Genomic DNA, 18595 nt, shown 5'->3' on the forward strand with positions numbered 1-18595 from the left:
CCGCCAGCCCTGGGTGTCCCCGCTCAAGCACGAGGAGCCGACCCACCTCTTGTAATTCTGTTCATCACCTCCCCACCCCTAGCTTGGCTAGTGTGGTGCTCCTAGCGCACCCGGGCACTGGGTAGGTGCTCAGTTAATGTTTGTCAAATGAATGAATGAACCACGTGCTCCGGGAAGGCTCCTCCCAGGGAACCTGCGGGTTTGCTCAGCTCCAGGCCTCCCCGCCACCAAGGCGGAAACTGAGTTGGGGACGTCCCATCACCGCGCGCCAGTCTAACCCGGGGCTGTGCAAGCCACAAGCTTCACAAATTGCCAAGAATCCCCCTGCCCACCGAGGGCGCACCCCTCTCAGTGTATGAGATCCAGCCCCCGGGAGGGCTCCGTGGATAAGGGGGAGACGACGCCCCTGCGGGGCTGCTCCTCGGGGGGTGGGGTCGTGGGCCACGGCCCCCCGCCCGCCGCCGTCCCGCCTCCCGCCTCCCGCCGGCGCTCCCGGCCTTTCCCATCCGGCCCGCGACGCTCCGCCCGCCCCGCCCCACATGACACCGCCTCCGCCGCAAACTTTTTCCACCCCATCCTGTCGCGGCTCGAAAGGAATGGAAAATGGCGGCCTAGGCGCGGAGTTTCCTGGCGGAGCGGCGGCGGCGGCCTGGGCGCCGGGACGCGGGCGGCGGCATGACGCGCTGGGTGCCCACCAAGCGGGAGGAGAAATACGGCGTGGGTGAGCACCTCCCGCGCGCCGCGCTCCGGGCCGGCGGGGCGGGGCGGGGGCGCCCGGGAGCCTGTTGCCGGCGGCCCGGGCGGCGCGGGCGGGACGCGGCGGGGCCGCGGAGGCCGGGAACCCGCGTCCCCGCCCTGCCCGCCTGAGGGTCCGTCGGCGGGCACTGCCCACTCGGACCCCGGGCGCACGCTGTCCCCGCGCCCGCTCCGGAGCCCGCGCGAGCCGGGCCGGGGACACGCGGGGGTGGGGGGAGGCTTGTGTCACTTCCCGAGGGTGTCCCCTCCGACGTCCAGCTCTCGGGCGGGCACCCCGGCGGCGGAGCCTTCCAGCCCCCGGGGCTGCCCCCGACGCCTCGACCCCAGCTGGGCCGGGCCGGGCCGGGAGGCCCCGGCGGCATTGTTCGGCCGCGCCTTTTTTGCTTTTCGGATGAAGTTGTGCTCAGTGTCTGCGGCTCCGGGCGGACAGTTTCAAGTTGCAGCGACCAGAGCGAAGAACTGTGCTCTCCCCCGGTGGGAGGTGGCGTGTGCGACCGGGGCTGGCCGATCGCGCCGCCTGCCGCTCGGTGGTCCTGGCCTGGACGGCGCGGGACCTTCGGAGACCAGCGGCCGAGCGCTCCGGGGTCCCCGGGGCCGGGAGCGGGTTGCGAAGGGCGGGGACCTGTTTTGGCTCCGCTGTTTTCTGTCGCTTCCTGGGGGGAGTAGGGAGGGTCGGCTGCAAGTTTACGTTTCGGACCAAGTACGCATTCCAGAGTCGGAGGCTCTCCTTCATGGCAAAGCAAGCAGCCCCCCAGACCCCGTGCGCCTGCCGCCCTCCTGGCGGGGGTTGGTAGCCTGGCCTGCGGCGGCCTGTGGGTGCTTTGCCTTCTCTTAACTTGCGCACCGGAGGCTCTCTCTGGGCCCGCGGCTGGTCTCCCCCTCCGCACGGCTTCCCAGTTGGCTTCAGTCCCTCTTTGCTCCTGCTCCACGATCCAGAGGCGTCCTTGAGTACCTCTTCAGCCAGGCTGCACTCTGCCTGACTTGCAAGGCCTTTTGTAGCCTTGGCCTCCCCTCCGAAGCCAGGTGGTGCCCTCCTGGGGTTCCAGACCCTGCGGCCCGCCCCGCCCTGCCCTCCCGACCCTGAGCCTTTGCGGGGAGCAGCCCACTCCCGCTGCTGGTGTGGTTCGGCCCTCCCACTTTTGGGAAGCCTGGGTGGTTCTGGCCCCCAGGGTTCTCTCTTTTCTTTCTGTGATGCTTCTGCTAGATGCCAGGGACGTAGAGCGGAGCTGGCCTAGACATTGGGACGGTTCTGGGTCCCCTCTGGGCCTGCAGGGGCTTGTTGCACAGGTGGCACTGCTCCAGGACCACTGGGGCTGAATTCCCTTCCCACCCCTGTTTTAGAGATGGGGCCTCTGAGGCTCAGGCACATCTACAAAGGCCAGCAGCAGAGCTGGGCTTCCGAGTGCAGCTGAGTTTGTAAGCAGCATCCTGTGCCCATTCAGCTGGTTTCAGCCCCGATAGAAAGGTCCTCATCGATCCACATTGGATGAGGGAGGTTTGGGTGTGGAGATTCCTGCTGGACCAACTTCGGGTGTGGGGCGGCATGGGGGGGTGTCTGGGCTGCAGTGAGCCTGCTGGGATGCTGTGTGAGAGGGGAGGGCTGAGGGCAGACCCTCATGGAACGCAGTGCTTAGAGATGGAAGAGAAGCTGGAGCCCTGGGGAGAGGCGGGGGCCAGGCAGGGGGCAGCAGAGCCCACCGCTCCTGCTCAGGACTTGCCCTCTCAGTCCTGTGTGGTGGAGACTACTGTCCCTCCCACTTCTCAGAGGCAAAGGACAGTCTAGCGCCACTAGTAAGTGCTCCATCCTGAAACTGAACCCTGGTGGTGGCTCTAGAGTTCATGGTCACCCCACTGTGCTCACCAGGAGATGGGCGAGGGACCTCTCTTTAAGGTCACTTTGATACCCTTGGCTCCCAGGGTGACCTGGATGGTGTCAGAACCCTGGAGGTGTCCATACCTGTGGAGTGACTTGTGTCTCATGACCAAAGGGAACATTCACAAGTAGAGACCCACAAGCAGGGTCTCCCCACTGGGGAGGCAGCTGTGGGCACAAACGTGGTTGTGTCCTTCCCACGGTAAGTCACATGCCTTCCAGAAGCTTTGCTAGCACTCACGGCAGAGCCTTCTAACATCACACCTTTGGCTAATACTTTGGTTTTAGGAAAACTCCAAGTTGAAAAGTTTCCAGAGAAGAAGAGTATCCTGGAGGGTTTGGAGCCAGTTCTGGGAAGGATGTGAGTGGCTGTCAGGCAGGGGAGATGGGAGGAGGTTGTCCTGCCTAGTTTCACCAGGTGGAGAGGACCAGACAGCACAACTCTTTCAGCAGCAGGAGGAACTTTAAATAACTGGACCCCCTGTCGGGGAGGGCGTGCAGGACTGGAGCTCCTAGAGTTCCCGATTTGGGGCAGGGGAAGCCGAGGACGCTTGAGTCAGGCTGCCCTCTTGTCTGGGAGTTTGCCTGGGGAGGATTCCGCTGGTTCTCAGGGAGTGGGCTGGCTAGGAAGCTGTAAGTGTTGGATGTAGGGATTCATTTCCACGAGTTTAATTCCTCTTTCTGCCTAAGGGAAAATTACTGGAGATCCCCTTTACCAACGACAGCGTTTTTTGGGGGAGCCTCACAACAGGACTGTGTTTCCCTAGATGGGCCCTGGTGGGTCTGTGGGCGGCCAGGCTTCCACCCGGCCAGTGACTTGGCCAGTAAATGAAACACGAGGGGAGAGAAAATGGTAAAACTCCATCTCATTTGGAAACATGAATCACAGCTCATTGTTTGCAAGTACTTAGAATCTGTTAGAAGCATTGTTTGTAAATGAGACACTTCAGTTATTTATTTACTTTGTGGAATCAGGAAAGGAGTAAACAGCTGATCTGTTGCTTGCTCAGCAAAGGCAGGAAACGCTGGTCCCCCCCCCCCCCCCCGCATTCATGGTGGTGGTGGTGGTGGTGGGGGGGGGGGGTCACCTGTGAAATTGACCAGCCTGTTAATTTCTCCCCTTGGGCTTGAGTTTGGTGGGTGTTTACAGACCTGGTTTATTAACAAGGACATGAACTTTGACCTCACTATCACACTGAGGGGTTGGACCAGATGAACTATCCTGTCATCCCCCAACTAGGCAGAGTCATAACGTCCCAACACCAGTGAAATTGTTTGTGTTCATGTGGATCCTGTTCTTCAGATGAGGTGAAAAGATGCAGCCGTCACATCTGAGGCTGGCATGCTCACATCTCAGTGATGGCATAGAAGGCAGAATAACGGCCCTCCAAGTGTCCAGGACGCGTGAATGTGGTGTGTGACACGGCAAAAGGGACTTGGCAGATGAGATTACGGCTGTAAACCCTGAGGTGCGGAGGTGGTCCTGGGTTACCCACGTGGGCCCCCACAGCAGAGAACTTTCTCTGTCTGCTCGCACAAGAGCGATTCAGCAGAAGCGGAGTCAGAGCGGTTCCGAGCCTGGGAGGGTTCCATGCCTGGATGCTGGCCCGGAGATGTCGAGGTCCACTTGCTACCAGGCAGGGGCCTCAGGGAGCTGAGGTTGGCCCCAGCTGACAGCCAGCAGGGAAATGGGGACCTCAGTCCTGCAATTACAGCTGGATTCTGCCAGCACCCCTGAATAAGCCTGGAAACATTCATCCTAGAGCCTCCCGTGGAACCCAGCCAACCAGCACCTCGACTTTGAGACCCAGAGCCACTGGGTATCTGACCTGGAGCACAGTGAGATAATGAATGCGGGTGGTTTTCCACTGCCAAGGGTGTGGTGATGCGCTACGGCAGCAGTAGAACAGGAGTGGACGTGGTGTGGAGAGCAGCCTGGGCGAGACTGCGGTTCTCCTTCCAGCCTTTAGCTTTGCTACAGGCAGATTGAACGAGCACTAGTGACCTCAGCGTGCCCTTCACGCTCCGCTCCAGGCAAACCTCAAACAGGGGATGTGGGCACTGGCACCGAGACATCTTTAACTTCTGCCTCTTAGTTGTCCTGTGGCCCTTGAGCAAGTTATTCCTGCTTTCTTAGCCTCAGTTTCCTCATCTGGAAAGTGGACCCAAGCCTGCCTCCTGCAAAGACCGGTGGGGATTCACTGAGATCATGTCCTCAGAGCACAAAGCCCTGAGATCAGCGTTTGCGATAAGCCAGGTATGCCATGGAGCGGTGCTTTCAGTAATTTTTTTTTTTTTTTTTTGGTGATACGCGGGCCTCTCACCGTTGTGGCCTCTCCCGTTGCGGAGCACAGGCTCCGGACGCGCAGACCCAGCGGCCATGGCTCACGGGCCCAGCCGCTCCACGGCATGTGGGATCCTCCCGGGCCGGGGCACGAACCCGTGTCCCCTGCAACGGCAGGCGGACTCTCCACCACTGCGCCACCAGGGAAGCCCAGTAACTTTTTATTTAATAAAACGCAGTTTAGAAATGTAGTGACAAGTGATTTCCTGTTTGGATTTGACAGTCACGGTGGCTGGAGGAATGCTTCTCTTACAAACTTGTTGTCTTAATGGTGTGTTTTGCCCCCATATTAGGGGGATGTGACATTTTACTTGGTGTTAGGGATTGTGACGTATGTATTCAGATTAGCCCTGCGCGATGATAATTGCTAGGAATAGTGTAATATCCCAGTAAGTTTGGGAGTGTGAGAGTTGCTGAGAGATCCTGTTTGTTGCTTAGAGTAGCAAGCAAGCTGCTACTTTGGGGGAAGAAAAATTTGATTTGATTGTAAGTAAATAGAAATGCAGACATTTTCATTCACTGGAGTTGCAGAAAAATGAAATTAAGGCATATTCTATTTCTACAAACCTGATTTTACTTTGGAAACACTATAAAAATTTTAAATTTATTGTAGTGCCAGTGTTGGCCCAGAATATCAGACGTCTCATCAGGATTGTCTTAATGTGTGTGAATAGTTCTTTCTCTTGTTCTCTTGTGACCTCTGAGGATGCAGGTAGTGCAGACACGGAGAAAGAAACAGGCAGTTGTGAGCCCCGTGCTGGGTACAGCCGAGAAGCCACAGTGCCCAAGGGCACCTGCCGTCTCTCTGTCTCTCCTTTTTCTCTTCCTTCCCTCCTTCCTTCTTCCCTTCCCCCTTTTTCTTTTCTTCCTTCCCTCCTTCCTCTCCCTTTTTTGTCTTCATTAACTTTGGATTTTCAGATAATTACAGACCCAACAGTTGTAAGAAATAGTACAGAGAGATCCTTTGTACCCACTACAGTTTTTCCCCCGAGGTTATATCTTGCAAAACTGCAACACGGTATCAGAACCCGGATACTGACATTGAAGAAGATACGAGCATCTCCATCATCCCAAGGACCCGTCCTGTCCTTTTGTTGCCAAACCCACCTCCCTTTGCCCTTCCCGCAGACTCCCTGGCAACCATTAATCTGTTCTCCATTTCTATAACGTTGTAATTTCAAGAATGTTACATGAGTGGGATCTTGCAGTATGTAACCTTTTTGGATGGCCTTTTCTTGCTGAGCATAAGTCTCAGGAGAGTCAGCAGGTTGCTGTGTGTATCCGTGGTTTGAAGGATGTCTGGGTTTTGGCTGTTACGAGTAAAGCTGCTGTGAACATTCACGCACAGGTTTTTGTGTGAATGGAAGTCTTCATCTTCTGGGATAAATGCCTAGGAATGCAGTTGTTGAATGGAAAGGTAGTTTGGCTTTTTAAGAAACTACCAAACTTTTCCCGAGCGGCTGTGCCATTTTGTGTTCCCACCAGCTGCTTGTGTGTGTGTGTGTGTGTGTGTGTGTATGTGTGTGTGTGTGTGAGAGAGAGGGAGAGGGAGAGGGAGAGAGAGAGGGAAACAGAGAGATCCAGTTTCTCCGCATCCTCACCAACATTTGCTCTTGTCCCCTGCATTGGCGGGCGAACTCCCAACCTCTGCGCCACCAGGGAAGCCCTCATCAAAAACTTCATTCAGCCTTTATCCTGGCCTATTTGCTGTTTACAGTTGCTGCTGCCTTTCCTCAAGAATGTGATACACAATTTATATGCCATCTTGCTGATTTTGTTTAACTTATATGGATACGTTAGGTATACTTTTAGGTATAAATGTAACTATTGTGATTTCCGTTCTGAATTAGGGTTGCCTAGCTGCTGTAAACAAACAGCCCCACCGTTTTGCTGGCTTCATACAATGAATGTTCGTTTTTCCTTCACGTCCCAGTCCACGTGGGTGGTGGGGAGCGGGCACGGGAGCTCTGTTCCATCAGGTCATTCAGGGACCAGGGTATCGTCTGTGGCTCTGCCCTCTGCCAGGATCTTGGGCTCCTTGCCTCTTAATTTGGGGGTGGGGAAAGAAAGAGCTGAAGGATAGTTCACAGGAGATTTTCTTCCCTGCCAGGGCTGGAGGTGGCGCCATCCTTCTGGTCACATTCTTTTGTTCAGAGCTCCATCCCTGGCCAGCGCGTGGGACTGAGAAATGTAGTCTTGCTGTGTGCCCTGCAGGAGGAGGATGATGTGGATCTCCTCCGTGTGTTTTCCATTGATCAGCAAGAGCTGTGATGGACCGGTTAGCGACATGGGCATTGAGCAAAAGGGGTTGTAGGATCTCATACCTTTTAGTCCCTGAGAATCCTTTGGCGGAACAGATGGCCAGACCCCTACAAAGATGTGAAGAGATGTGAATGGGGACAGATGCTGCCTTTTTCTTTGAGGTATATTCCACTACTTATGTCCTGTAGATTTCAGGATGTTCTTTGCTGTGTACTTAATCCGGAAGGCTGCTGGGGTCAGGGGAGTGGACCCTTGAGCATAAGGAAAGGTCTCTAAATTGGTCATCTTCATATTTGTCGGCAGTTCCTATTCTCACCACCGTAAAATGTATGCAGCACCCCAGACCCCATTCCTGGGTTGTTGAATTCTTTTTTTTTTTTTTTTTTTTGTGGTACGCGGGCCTCTCACTGTTGTGGCGTCTCCCGCTGCGGAGCACAGGCTCTGGACGCGCAGGCTCAGTGGCCATGGCTCACGGGCCCAGCCGCTCCGCGGCATGTGGGATCCTCCCGGACGGGGGCACGAACCCGTGTCCCCTGCATCGGCAGGCGGACTCTCAACCACTGCGCCACCAGGGAAGCCCTGTTGAATTCTTTTGACCTCAGAAGATGGTTACTAAAGCCTGCTAGTGAGAACTGTGTCTGCTTCTAAGTGTTAGCCTTTGTTTCTCTGTTAGAATGGAGTCTTCATTTTCTTTTTTTTTTGTAATTGAAGTACAGTTGATTTACAATGTTGTATTTCAGGTGTACAGCAAAGTGATTCAGTTAATATATACATAATATATCTATAGAAACAAAGATATATTCTTTTTCAGATTCTCTTCCTTTATAGTTTATTACAAGATGTTGAATATAGTTCCCTGTGCTATACAGTAGGTACTTGCTACTTATCTGTTATATATATAATAGTTTGTATCTGCTAATCCCATACTCCTAGTTTATCCACCCCCTGCCCCCTTTTCCCCTTTGGCAACCATAAGCTTGTTTTCTATGTCTGTGAGTCTGTTTCTGTTTTGTAAATAAGTTCATTTGTATCATTTTTTAGATTCCATATATAAGTGATAACATGATATTTGTCTTTCTCTGACTTATTTCACTTAGTATGATAATCTCTAGGTCTATCCATGTTGCTGCAAATGGCATTATTTAATTCTTTTTTATGGCTGTATTTTAAAAATTTTTTTATGTTTTTTATGGCTGTATTATTTTTATTTTTTTTTTATCTTTTTTATGGCTGTAGTATTCCATTGTATATATGTAACACCTTTTCTTTATCCATTCATCTGTCGATGGACCTTTAGGTTGCTTCCATGTCTTGGCTATTCTGAATAGTGCTGCAATGAACGAACCTTCATTTTCTGAAATAGCACTTGTCTTTATGACCAAGCAGGCACTGAAAAAGGCTGTAAGGGTAAATCAGTCAGAACTGCAGTAACTTAAAGTGATGTGAGGGGACTTGATGGTGTGGGATTTTAAAGAGCTCTGGACCAGGAGTCAATGCCTGGAATCCAGGCCTGGGTGCAACACTTAGTGCCACCTTATTTTTTATTTTTATTTTTTTTGCGGTACGCGGGCCTCTCACTGTTGTGGCCTCTCCTGTTGCGGAGCACAGGCTCCTGACGCGCAGGCTCAGCGGCCATGGCTCACGGGCCCAGCCGCTCTGTGGCACGTGGGATCTTCCCGGACCGGGGCACGAACCCGCGTGCATCGGCAGGCGGACTCTCAACCACTGCGCCACCAGGGAAGCCCAGTGCCACCTTATTGACCTCCCCAACCTCAGGCCCTGCACGGGGCCCTGGGAGAATCCCAGAGCCTGTGCTCACCTGTCAGCTGCCCGGGAGGAGCTACAGAGATCACGTGTGCGGGAGAGCTTGCAGCAAGAAAAAGTACCGCTCGGATTCGCTTACTGTGTGGGTGTTAACTTACTGTAGAGAAAATACGCAATTTCTGGTGATGGTTTTCATTACTTTTAATTGGAAGAGGGCAGTGTGGCCCCGTGAGCTTTCCTTTTCCTGAAGTTTGCTAATTTTTATTTTATTTGTTACAGACAAGTTGTCTGGTGATGGACTAGCATCGTGGGCAGGTGAGCATTCTGAACGAGCTGCTCACCTGGGCAGTTGAAGCTGCGTGTAGGTAGAGAGGAGGAGTGATGCAGTGGTGGAGTAAGTGTGTCCCAGCTTCAGGGATGAGCACAGTGGTCCTCAACCACAGGGAATTGGCCATAGAAGAAAAGGGTGCCTTCAAACAACCCCTTCCTTCCTCCCTCCCTCCGTCCCCCCCACCACCTTCCTGTTTACTTGACAGCTTTGTTCCTAGACCTCGAGGATCCAGAGACACCCCATGTCTCATCTCCGCTGGATTTTTGCCATTAAGTGAATTACTCAAAACTCTGCGGCGTTTGGAACTTTGGGGTCTGCAGGCACGTGGATCTGTTTGATTCTTTTTTCGTGCCTAAACTAACACGTTCAGTTGTCTTCCGAGAGTGTGTCCTCCACCCCAGCTCTCGAGGTCCCTGATCAGACTCCCGAGACCGTGGCGGCTGCCGCCTCCTTGGAAAGGGCATCCTTTAAAACGCGCTTCCCGGCCTTCTTGGCCTCCTTTGCTGCCGCACTCCTGTCCCACCGGCCGCCTGGCTGGTCCCAGGTCACGGTCTGCACTTTCCTGCCTCAGCTCGATAGGGTCTGTGCCAGATTCGGCTCATTCCCCCCTCCCGGCATTGCTGGCCTGCCGAGCCCTTCCGGAATTGACTGTCCCCTGTGTGCCCTTCCGGAATTGACTGTCCCCTGTGTTCCCAACCTCGGGCTGCGGGACAGGGTTGTGTGAGGGCCGAGGCCCCAGGGAGAATGGTCTTCAGTCCCCAGGGCCTGGGAGTCTTGAGGGACAAGGGAGGGGAGTGGCGGAGAGAGCATGGGGAGGGGGCAAGCGGGCCCTGGGGTCAGGGAGTCAGGATTGAGGAGACCAGAGGCCAGCCTCCCCCAGAGCTCACAGCGCTCTGGTTTCCCTTCTTAATTTCATCAGCCAGAGTCCCGTACAGACTTGGCTGGTAGAGCAGTGGTGCCCAGCGAGGGGTCCGGAGCAGCCGGCCTGAATATGGGGGAGGGAACCCGTCTAAGGCTCAGTGCCTTGTCCCTCCAATATTCAGTGACATCCCTGCAAAGGAGGTACTTTGAGTGGAGGCTGCCCGGTCCTGGGTCGGGATGCCCCTGGGGCTCTGAAGCCCGTCTGCCCTAGTTTACTCACTTGTCAACCATGGATGACAATAGTTTCTGCCTCAGAGTTGCTCAAGGGTTAAATGGGCGAATTCATGTAAAGCAGGTTTTCTCGACCCGTGTACTAGTGGCATTCTGGGTTGGATGTATTTTGGTCATGGGGGGCAGCCCTGTGTACTGCGGGGTACTTGGCAGCATCCCTGACCTCTATCCACTAGATCCCACTAGCAATCCCCTCCCTTCAGTGGTGACAACCCAAAATAGGTCCAGACGTTGCCACCTGTCCCCCTGGGGGCCAGATGGCTCCCACTGTGTCAATAAAGTGCTGGGAGTCACCCCCAACTCCTAGTCAGCGCTCTGTAGTTGTTTACTGTAGTATTATGACTGTGTTGTTAGAAGCAAAGTCTTTGCCGCATATTTGGGAGGAAAAGTTAGAAACCTGCAGGACTTGTTTCCCGAAGGGTGTGCTTTGGGCAAGAGGGCTAGGAGGAGGAAGCCTAAGGGAGTTGGGGGAGGGGTTAGCTGGGCACCGGGGCTGTCTAAGGATGTTCAGGAGACAGCTGTGTTTCTTCTTTCCGAGAGACAAACAGCAGTTTTGAGGTCAGGTCCTGGGAAAAATGCACAGATTATCAGGGGAATTATGGTCCATCCCCAACATTCTAAGAAATATCATTCAGGCTGCCCACAGACCTTCATAAATGAAGGAGGTCAGGCATTCGCTCTTGGAGTTTTATTTGCTGGAATAAAGGCACTTATCAAGACTCCATTTTTCCCCCCAAAATAATAACTATTTTCTTGAACATAATTGCCTTTACCGGGGGCAAATAATGATTTAGCAGGAGGGAAATGTGATTATTTTTCTTCCAACTTGCCGTGCTTCTATTAACTTCACAAGATTAATTTTCACGTCCTTCTAACATCGTGTGTGTTCTACTGCCCATTTTTCAAAGGCAGGAATGCGTTTTGGTCTTCCAGGCGCTGTGACCAGGCTGCCAAGTTTCTTCAGATGGTTCTTGGGGGGTATTGCTTTGAGGATCAGCCTGGAGAGGCCAGGGGGAGGGAGAGATGGGGACGGGAACCCGTACTGGGGACTCCCACGTATAACAGGGAAGAGAGCTTAGTTTGGCTGACCTCATTGATGTCTGGTGGTATTTCCATACTGAAGTTCTGGCACATTCTACCCTGTGTGTTCTGGTAGCGCCACAGTGCCTTTGTACATGCTCTTCTGGCTGCCTGGGAATGCCCGTTGTTTATCTTCCATCTGTCAAGCTTTTCCAGGCTCAGCTCAGCTTGTAAACCTTTCTTTTTTTTTAAATGTATTTTATTGAAGTGTAGTTGTTTTGTTTTGGTTTGGTTTGGCCACACCACGAGGCATGTGGGATTTTAGTTCCCTGACCAGGGATCGAACCCGTGCCCCCTGCAGTGGACTGCCAGGCAAGTCCCAAAGTGTAGTCGATTTACAGTGTTGTGTTAATTTCTGCTGTACATCAAAGTGATTCAGTTATACATATATACATTCTTCTTCCTATTCTTTTCCATTATACTTTATCATAGGATACTGAATATAGTTCAGTATACCATATACTGCTATACAGTAGGACCTTGTTGTTTATCCATTCTATATAAGATAGTTTGCATCTGCTAATCCCAAACACCCAGTCCATCCCTTCCCCACCTCCCCTCCCCCTTGGCAACCACAAACCTGTCCTCTATGCCTGTGAGTCTGTTTCTGTTTTGTCAATAAGTTCATTTGCGTCATATTTTGGATTCCACATGTAGGTGATATCATATGATATTGTCTTTCTCTATCTGACTTACTTCCCTTAATATGATAATCTCCATCCGTGTTGCTGCAAATGGCTCTATTTCATTCCTTTTTACGGCTGAGTAGTATTCCATCATATATATAGACTACATCTTCTTTATTCATTCATCTGTCAGTGGACATTTAGGTTGTTTCCATATCTTGGCTATTGTAAATCATGCTGCTATGAACATTGGGGTGCACGTATCTTTTCGAATTAGAATTTTCTTCGGATACGTGCCCAGAAGTGGGATTGCTGGATTATATGGCAACTCTATTTTCAGTTTTTTGAGGAATCGCCATACTGTTTTCCAGTTACATCCCCACCAGCAGTGTAGGAAGTCAACTGGCCAGTCTTCCTTGATTCACCCGGGCTGCACGAGGGGCCCTTCTGCAGGCTGCTCTCTGCAGTTCCATAACATGCTTCTGTCTGTGGGTGCCGTTGGTGGACTCCTCATTCATGTCCCCTGCTGGACAGAGGGCCCCTGGGGACAAGGGCTGAGTTGTGTTCCTTCCTCTGTTCCCTGCACCTGTGTGGTCCCTGGCACATCTTGTTGGGTGAAGGTAAAGGGACAGCGAGAGTTCATCTCGGCAAAGTATCAGGAGCTAATTTGAAGCTGTGAGTGTGTGTATCTAGGTTATGACAAAATACTGAGTATAGTTCCCTGTGCCATGCAGTAGGCCCTCGTTGGTTCTCTGTTTTATTTTTATTTAATTAATTAATTCATTTATTAATTTATTTTGGCCGCCCTGCTCGGCATGCGGGATCTTAGTTCCCCAACCCGGGATCGAACCTGCGCCCCCCTGCAGTGGGAGCGTGGAGTCTTAACCACTGGGCCGCCAGGGAAGTCCTGATTATATCTATGTTATATATAGTAATTGCTAGACTCTTAAAGCCAAAAGGGCAACATTGTCTTGGTTTTCTAATTGAAGGACCAAGGCTGTGAGGGTAGAGCTGGGCTGGGACCCTCTCTGGCAGGCCCCCTTAGAGCTTCAATGAACACAAGGGGCCTCGGAAGTGCTGGGAGTGGGGGAGGGGCAGGGAACCTTGGGGGAAAGGTTAAAACCAGTGATGCAACAGAAATCCAATTCTGTAGGACTCCTGCCTCTTCAAGCGTGTGTTGCCCCCAGTTGAACAGAAAATAAAACCTCCATTTTACAGTTTTCACCTGACCAGTAGTTACCAGTGGGGACCACGTGTGGTCAAGGGCTCGAAAACATTTGTACAGTTTCCCTCTTCGACTGCTGTGATTTACAGGCAGGCACTTAAAGGTGGGATTAACGTGGAATGAGCCTTCAGAGCGAAGAATCTAAGTGCCTGGGAATAAGTAGTGGATAAAAGTGTTTCTTAAGGACAAAGTTTTAATAATCATGGCATAAATAGTGTAGCAGTAGTTACTTCCATTTTTGAAGTCGGTATTTTATTCACCTAACAAAGTCTGCCGCTTACCTGCAAATACATGCAGCGGCTTTGTGAACGTGCTTTAAATGTGTCAGCCTACAACAAGTTTTGGACCAGCTTATAAAATTTTCATTGGGCTTCCTGCTTTTGTCTCTGACTTAATAATGATTCCTCTCGCGGCTGGCATTGCATCACAGCTGGAAGAAATGGAATGGTGGTGTCGAATCTTGTTTTCATTTTCTTATGAACACTTCTTGTTTCATACAGCCCACCTTGCTGGGCAGTGGGCCATTTGCCCTCTGCTTATGCTCTAATTTTTTTTAATTACACACACACCCACACACACACCCCCACACCCACCCACCCACCCACCCACCCCCCCCCCCCCACACACACACACCCGGCTGAAATCCTGGCATTACCTGGTCCGGCTTCTCCACTTTACTCTTCTTCTTACCTTTTCCTACCACTCAGGGGATTCATGGGTACATTTCTAAACATACACACGTGGCAGAGTATATGTGTCATAGCTGTACCCATATGGACAACCAAAAACCTCGAAGGGCAGGTGAGACCAAACGAAGTGATGTTATTAGAAAACCTTTAATGGGACCCTTCTGGAGCGGGGATGCTTCCAATTTCTTCCTTGTCTGAGATGACAAGTGGAGGGAAACCCAAAAGTTCAAGTAGAGATGACTTTTTATTAAAATTGAAGTATAGTTGATTTACAATGTTGTGCTAGTTTCAGGTGTACAGCACAATGATTTAGTTTATATATATATAATATATAAAGTATTTATATAAATATATGTATAGAATATATATGGGACTTCCCTGGTGGCGCAGTGGTTAAGAATCCTCCTGCCAATGCAGGGGACACGGGTTCGAGCCCTGGTCCGGGAAGATCCCACATGCCGCAGAGCAACTAAGCCCGTGCACCACAACTACTGAGCCTGTGCTCTAGAGCCCGCGAGTCACAACTACTGAGCCTGCGCACCTGGAGCCCGTGCTCTGCAACAAGAGAAGCCACCGCGATGAGAAGCCCGTGCGCCACAACGAAGAGTAGCCCCTGCTTGCTGCAACTAGAGAGAACCCACATGCAGCAACAAAGACCCAAGGCAACGAAAAATAAGTAAATAACATTGATTCTTTTTTTTTTTTTGAATCACTTGGCTTTTCTTTTTTAAATTTTATGTATTTTATTTTTGGCTGTGTTGCGTCTTCGTTGCTGCACACGGGCTTTTCTCTGGATGCAGCGAGCAGGGGCTACTCTACATTGTGGTGCACAGGCTTCTCATTGTGGTGGCTTCTCGTTGCAGAGCACAGGCTCTAGCCACACGGGCTTCAGTAGTTGTGGCACACAGGCTCAGTAGTTGTGGCTTGCGGGCTCTAGAGCGCAGGCTCAGTAGTTGTTGCGCATGGGCTTAGTTGCTTCATGACATGTGGGATCATCCCAGACCAGGGCTTGAACCCATGTCTCCTGCATTGGCGGGTGGATTCTTAACCACTGCGCCACCAGGGAAGCCCAATAAAATTGATTCTTAAAAAAAAAAGAATATATAAAAGAATATATTTATTCTTTTTCAGATTCTTTTCCATTATAGGTTATTACAAGATATTGAGTATAGTTCCCTGTGCTATACACAGTAGGTCCTTACCGTTTATTTTATATGTAGTGTCGTGTATCTGTTAATTCCAAATTCCTAATTTATCCCCTGCCCCCCCCCCACCACTACCCCTTAGTACAGATCACTCTTAACAATGGAATGAGATTTTCTTAAACTGCCACTCCTGGTGAGTGAAATGAGCGCCATCTTTATCACAGAAGTCGCGGAGAGCCCAGGAGCAGGGAGAGGATGGCTGACCTTGCTCTGGAGTACCGGCCTTATCAGAGGAGCTGTCCCGTGACCTCAGCGGGGAGCTCTGTGACTGGAATCAAATACTGTGGCAGTTCAATTAATTATTTAAGTAATCAGTCTATTTATTCATTTATTTATTTTTCAAGCTTTATTAAGATATAGGTGACATGCCGTGCTGTATAAGTTTCAGGTGTACAGCATAATGATCCGACTTACAGACATCATGAAATGATTATCACAGTAAGTTTAGTGAACACCCGACATGTCGTATAGATACAACATTAAAGCAAATAGAAAAAAAAATTTCCTGGTGATGAGAACTCTTAGGATTTACTCTCAGCCACTTTCATGTATCACATACAACAGTGCTAATTATATTCATCGCGTTGTACGTTCCATCCCTGGTACTTATTTATCTTATAGGTGGAAGTCTGTACCTTTTGACCGCCTTCCTACAGTCCCCCTCCTGCACCCCTCCACCTCTGTGGCAATTTTAAGTCAAAGGTTAAAAAGTCATCGGTGACCAGTGGCAGCCCTGGGAGCGTGAAGGCCTGCTGAGGATTGGGGGCCTGGCCAGTGCTGATGTGACTGCCCTGTGGCCGACCAGGCTGGGCGCCCTCTGGGGGAGCCGTCAGGGAGGCCGTGTGCCTGTAGCTGTTAGAATCCTACCAGGCAGGACTAGGAAAATGGAATACCTCCCAGAGGGGCTCTCTCTCGGATGTGGGGTGTGTGTGTGTGTGTGTGTGCGCGCGTGTGCGCGCTGGGCGGTTGAACTAGGTAACAACGAGATTCTTCCATCCCCGAAATCCCTAAGTCGAGCCCATGGGGGAGGCACTTGGCATGTATTCAGACCCCCAGATTCCTGTTTCAGTTTGGGCCGGTTACTTAACCTCTCTGAGCCTCAGTTTGCACATCTGTAGAGTGGGAATAATAATAGTACCCACTTCCGATGATTGTGGAGAGGAGTGACAGGCTAAGTGTCAAATGCTTAGCAGCCGCTAATCACTTAGTACTTGGGAACACCATCCTCAGCACCACATAAGCCTGAAAATGGACCCCTGGGGACAAAGCCACCTCTGTTTAGTGTATTTTAGTCTTCTGTTTAAAAAAAAAAAAAGAAAAGATTAAAGATTACAGAGCTATTAAGTAGAAGCATTGGATTTCCATGTATATTACTTGATGTTTGTTCTCGGTTCTAAACTACTTGCAAGCTTCAGTCTGAATTTAGATATCCAGGAAAAGCAGACAAAAGAAAAAAAATTAAACTTTGAAAAACAACATTTTCACAAAAGTATTTGCATATATTTACATATTAACTTGAGGAAAACGCAGTTCCTGATGCTTGCAATATGGTGCCTGGCTTGTTTAATCCACATTCTAGGATGGAAGGTGGAGGATGTTGTGGGTTCAATTGTGTCCCCCCCCCCAACCCCTATTGCCTCAGACCGTGATCCTATTTGGAAATAGGGTTGTTGGAGATACAATTATCTTATTAGGTAAGATGAGGTCATCCTGGATTAGAGTTGGCCTTTTATTCAAGATGACTGGTTCTTATAAGAAGAGGGAGACCCGGGAGAGACGACGTGAGGACAGAGGCAGAAATTGGAGTTAAGCTGCCAGTAGCCAAGGGACACCACGGAACGCCTGGGGCCACCAAGAGCTAGAGGCTGCAAGGGAGCACCCTCCCATCAAGGCTTCGGAGGGGAGCACAGCCCTCCCCATTCCTTGATTTTGGACTCTTGCACTCTAAAACAGTGAAAGAATAAATTTCTATTGTCATAAGCCACCAGGTTTGCAGTACTTTGTTATGGTGGCCCTAATACAGAGGATTAGGGCAGAGATGCATTTGAGAAACAGGTGAAAGGGAGTTTCTGGTCTCTATTCAGTGAGGAAGCTGATGGTCAGAAACCTTGTGTCCCGCTATATTTTGCATCATCTTTTTAGAAGATTGTCTGGAGACTAAGGTGGTGACTAATGTGCAAATGAATGTGTGATACTGTTTGTAGGTTTTTACTCTCTCTTTCATTTGCTTTTTTCTTTCAATTTGGATGTGACATGGAGTTTCTTGGCCAGAACTTGAGGCGAATAGAAAATGCTTAATAAACTGCCATCCCTCCCAAGGATGAAGGCGCTGAAATGTGCATGGAAGATTCTTCTGGTTTGCAGCTGGCTCTTTAGTTGGCATCTGAGAGGTGATCTCTTTCTTTCCCTCCAGAGAGACCATCTGAGTTCCTTCATTCATTGCTTCATCATTATAAGTAGACATTGAGTCAGAGCTTCCATGGCAGACACCCTTCTAGGTGCTGGGGACTCACTGAAGTACAAGGCAAACATAGTGTGTGCCCTCGGCTTGCCCACCGTCTAGTGGGAAAGGCGGACTTGGGCCTGGGTGGTTATGATGCTCGGAGTGAGCGCTCTCTAAGGGTGAGGGCGCCTACTCTGCAGGTGGGGGACCCCTACCCAGGGGCCGGACAACCTGGGAACGCTGGCAGGAGTGAGTATCATTTATAGAGACCCAGGGCCTCCAGCAGGTACCCAGGGGAAGAGACGGGACACGTGGTCTCAGCAGAGGGAACTACACGTCTGAGCTTTGGAGTTGGGATGAGTGGCTTGTTGGAGAGGCTGAAAGAATAAAACATGAACAGAGTGAGGACGTTCCCTGGATTCAGAATATAAAACAGAGTGAGGTGATGGTCTCCAAGCCCCAGGTGGAAGGAAGGAGCCTAAGGAAGGGGGGGGGGAGCATTGGACCCCTTTCCCTGGCTTTCAGCCGTGATTCATTGCCAGAGCTGTGTCCTGGGCGGATGGCCGGGCTCTGCCCCCAGGGGCCTCCGCGGAACCTGCTGCCTGACTTGTAAATTTGTCTGGCGTTATTAAGCCTGCAACCCCCAATTGACTAGAAACTCAGGAGAAATGGGCTTCCTTTCTTCCATTTATAAGCATTATTTTGCACAGTTGCCGCAGAGCCACGATTGCCCTGAGCCAGAAGGGTTTGATCTATTGAGTCTAGACTGGTATTATGGTTAAGTATTTAATCAGGTCACCTTCAGAAGCTTGGCTGTAAGCATTTAATCTCTGGAAGCATCTTCA

At 50.9% G+C, this 18595-nt stretch overlaps 1 protein-coding gene across 2 annotated transcripts in view; it reads left to right on the plus strand.

Annotated features, from left to right (window-relative positions):
- Window positions 1-538: 538 nt before the first annotated feature.
- The window catches only part of DOCK1 (dedicator of cytokinesis 1), a 540262-nt gene continuing 522205 nt past the window's right edge, over window positions 539-18595 (plus strand). Inside the window, exon 1 of one of the 2 annotated variants that reach the window (XM_082637778.1) lies at window positions 539-721. In XM_082637778.1, the coding sequence (XP_082493904.1) occupies window positions 676-721 (46 nt within the window). In that variant the 5' untranslated portion in view covers window positions 539-675. The remainder of the gene's footprint in view (window positions 722-18595) is intronic. The other variant, XM_082637779.1, reaches the window with a different exon arrangement.

Source organism: Mesoplodon mirus (genome assembly GCF_964341445.2).
Source record: "Mesoplodon mirus genome assembly, chromosome: 2".
Taxonomy (NCBI): domain Eukaryota; kingdom Metazoa; phylum Chordata; class Mammalia; order Artiodactyla; family Ziphiidae; genus Mesoplodon; species Mesoplodon mirus.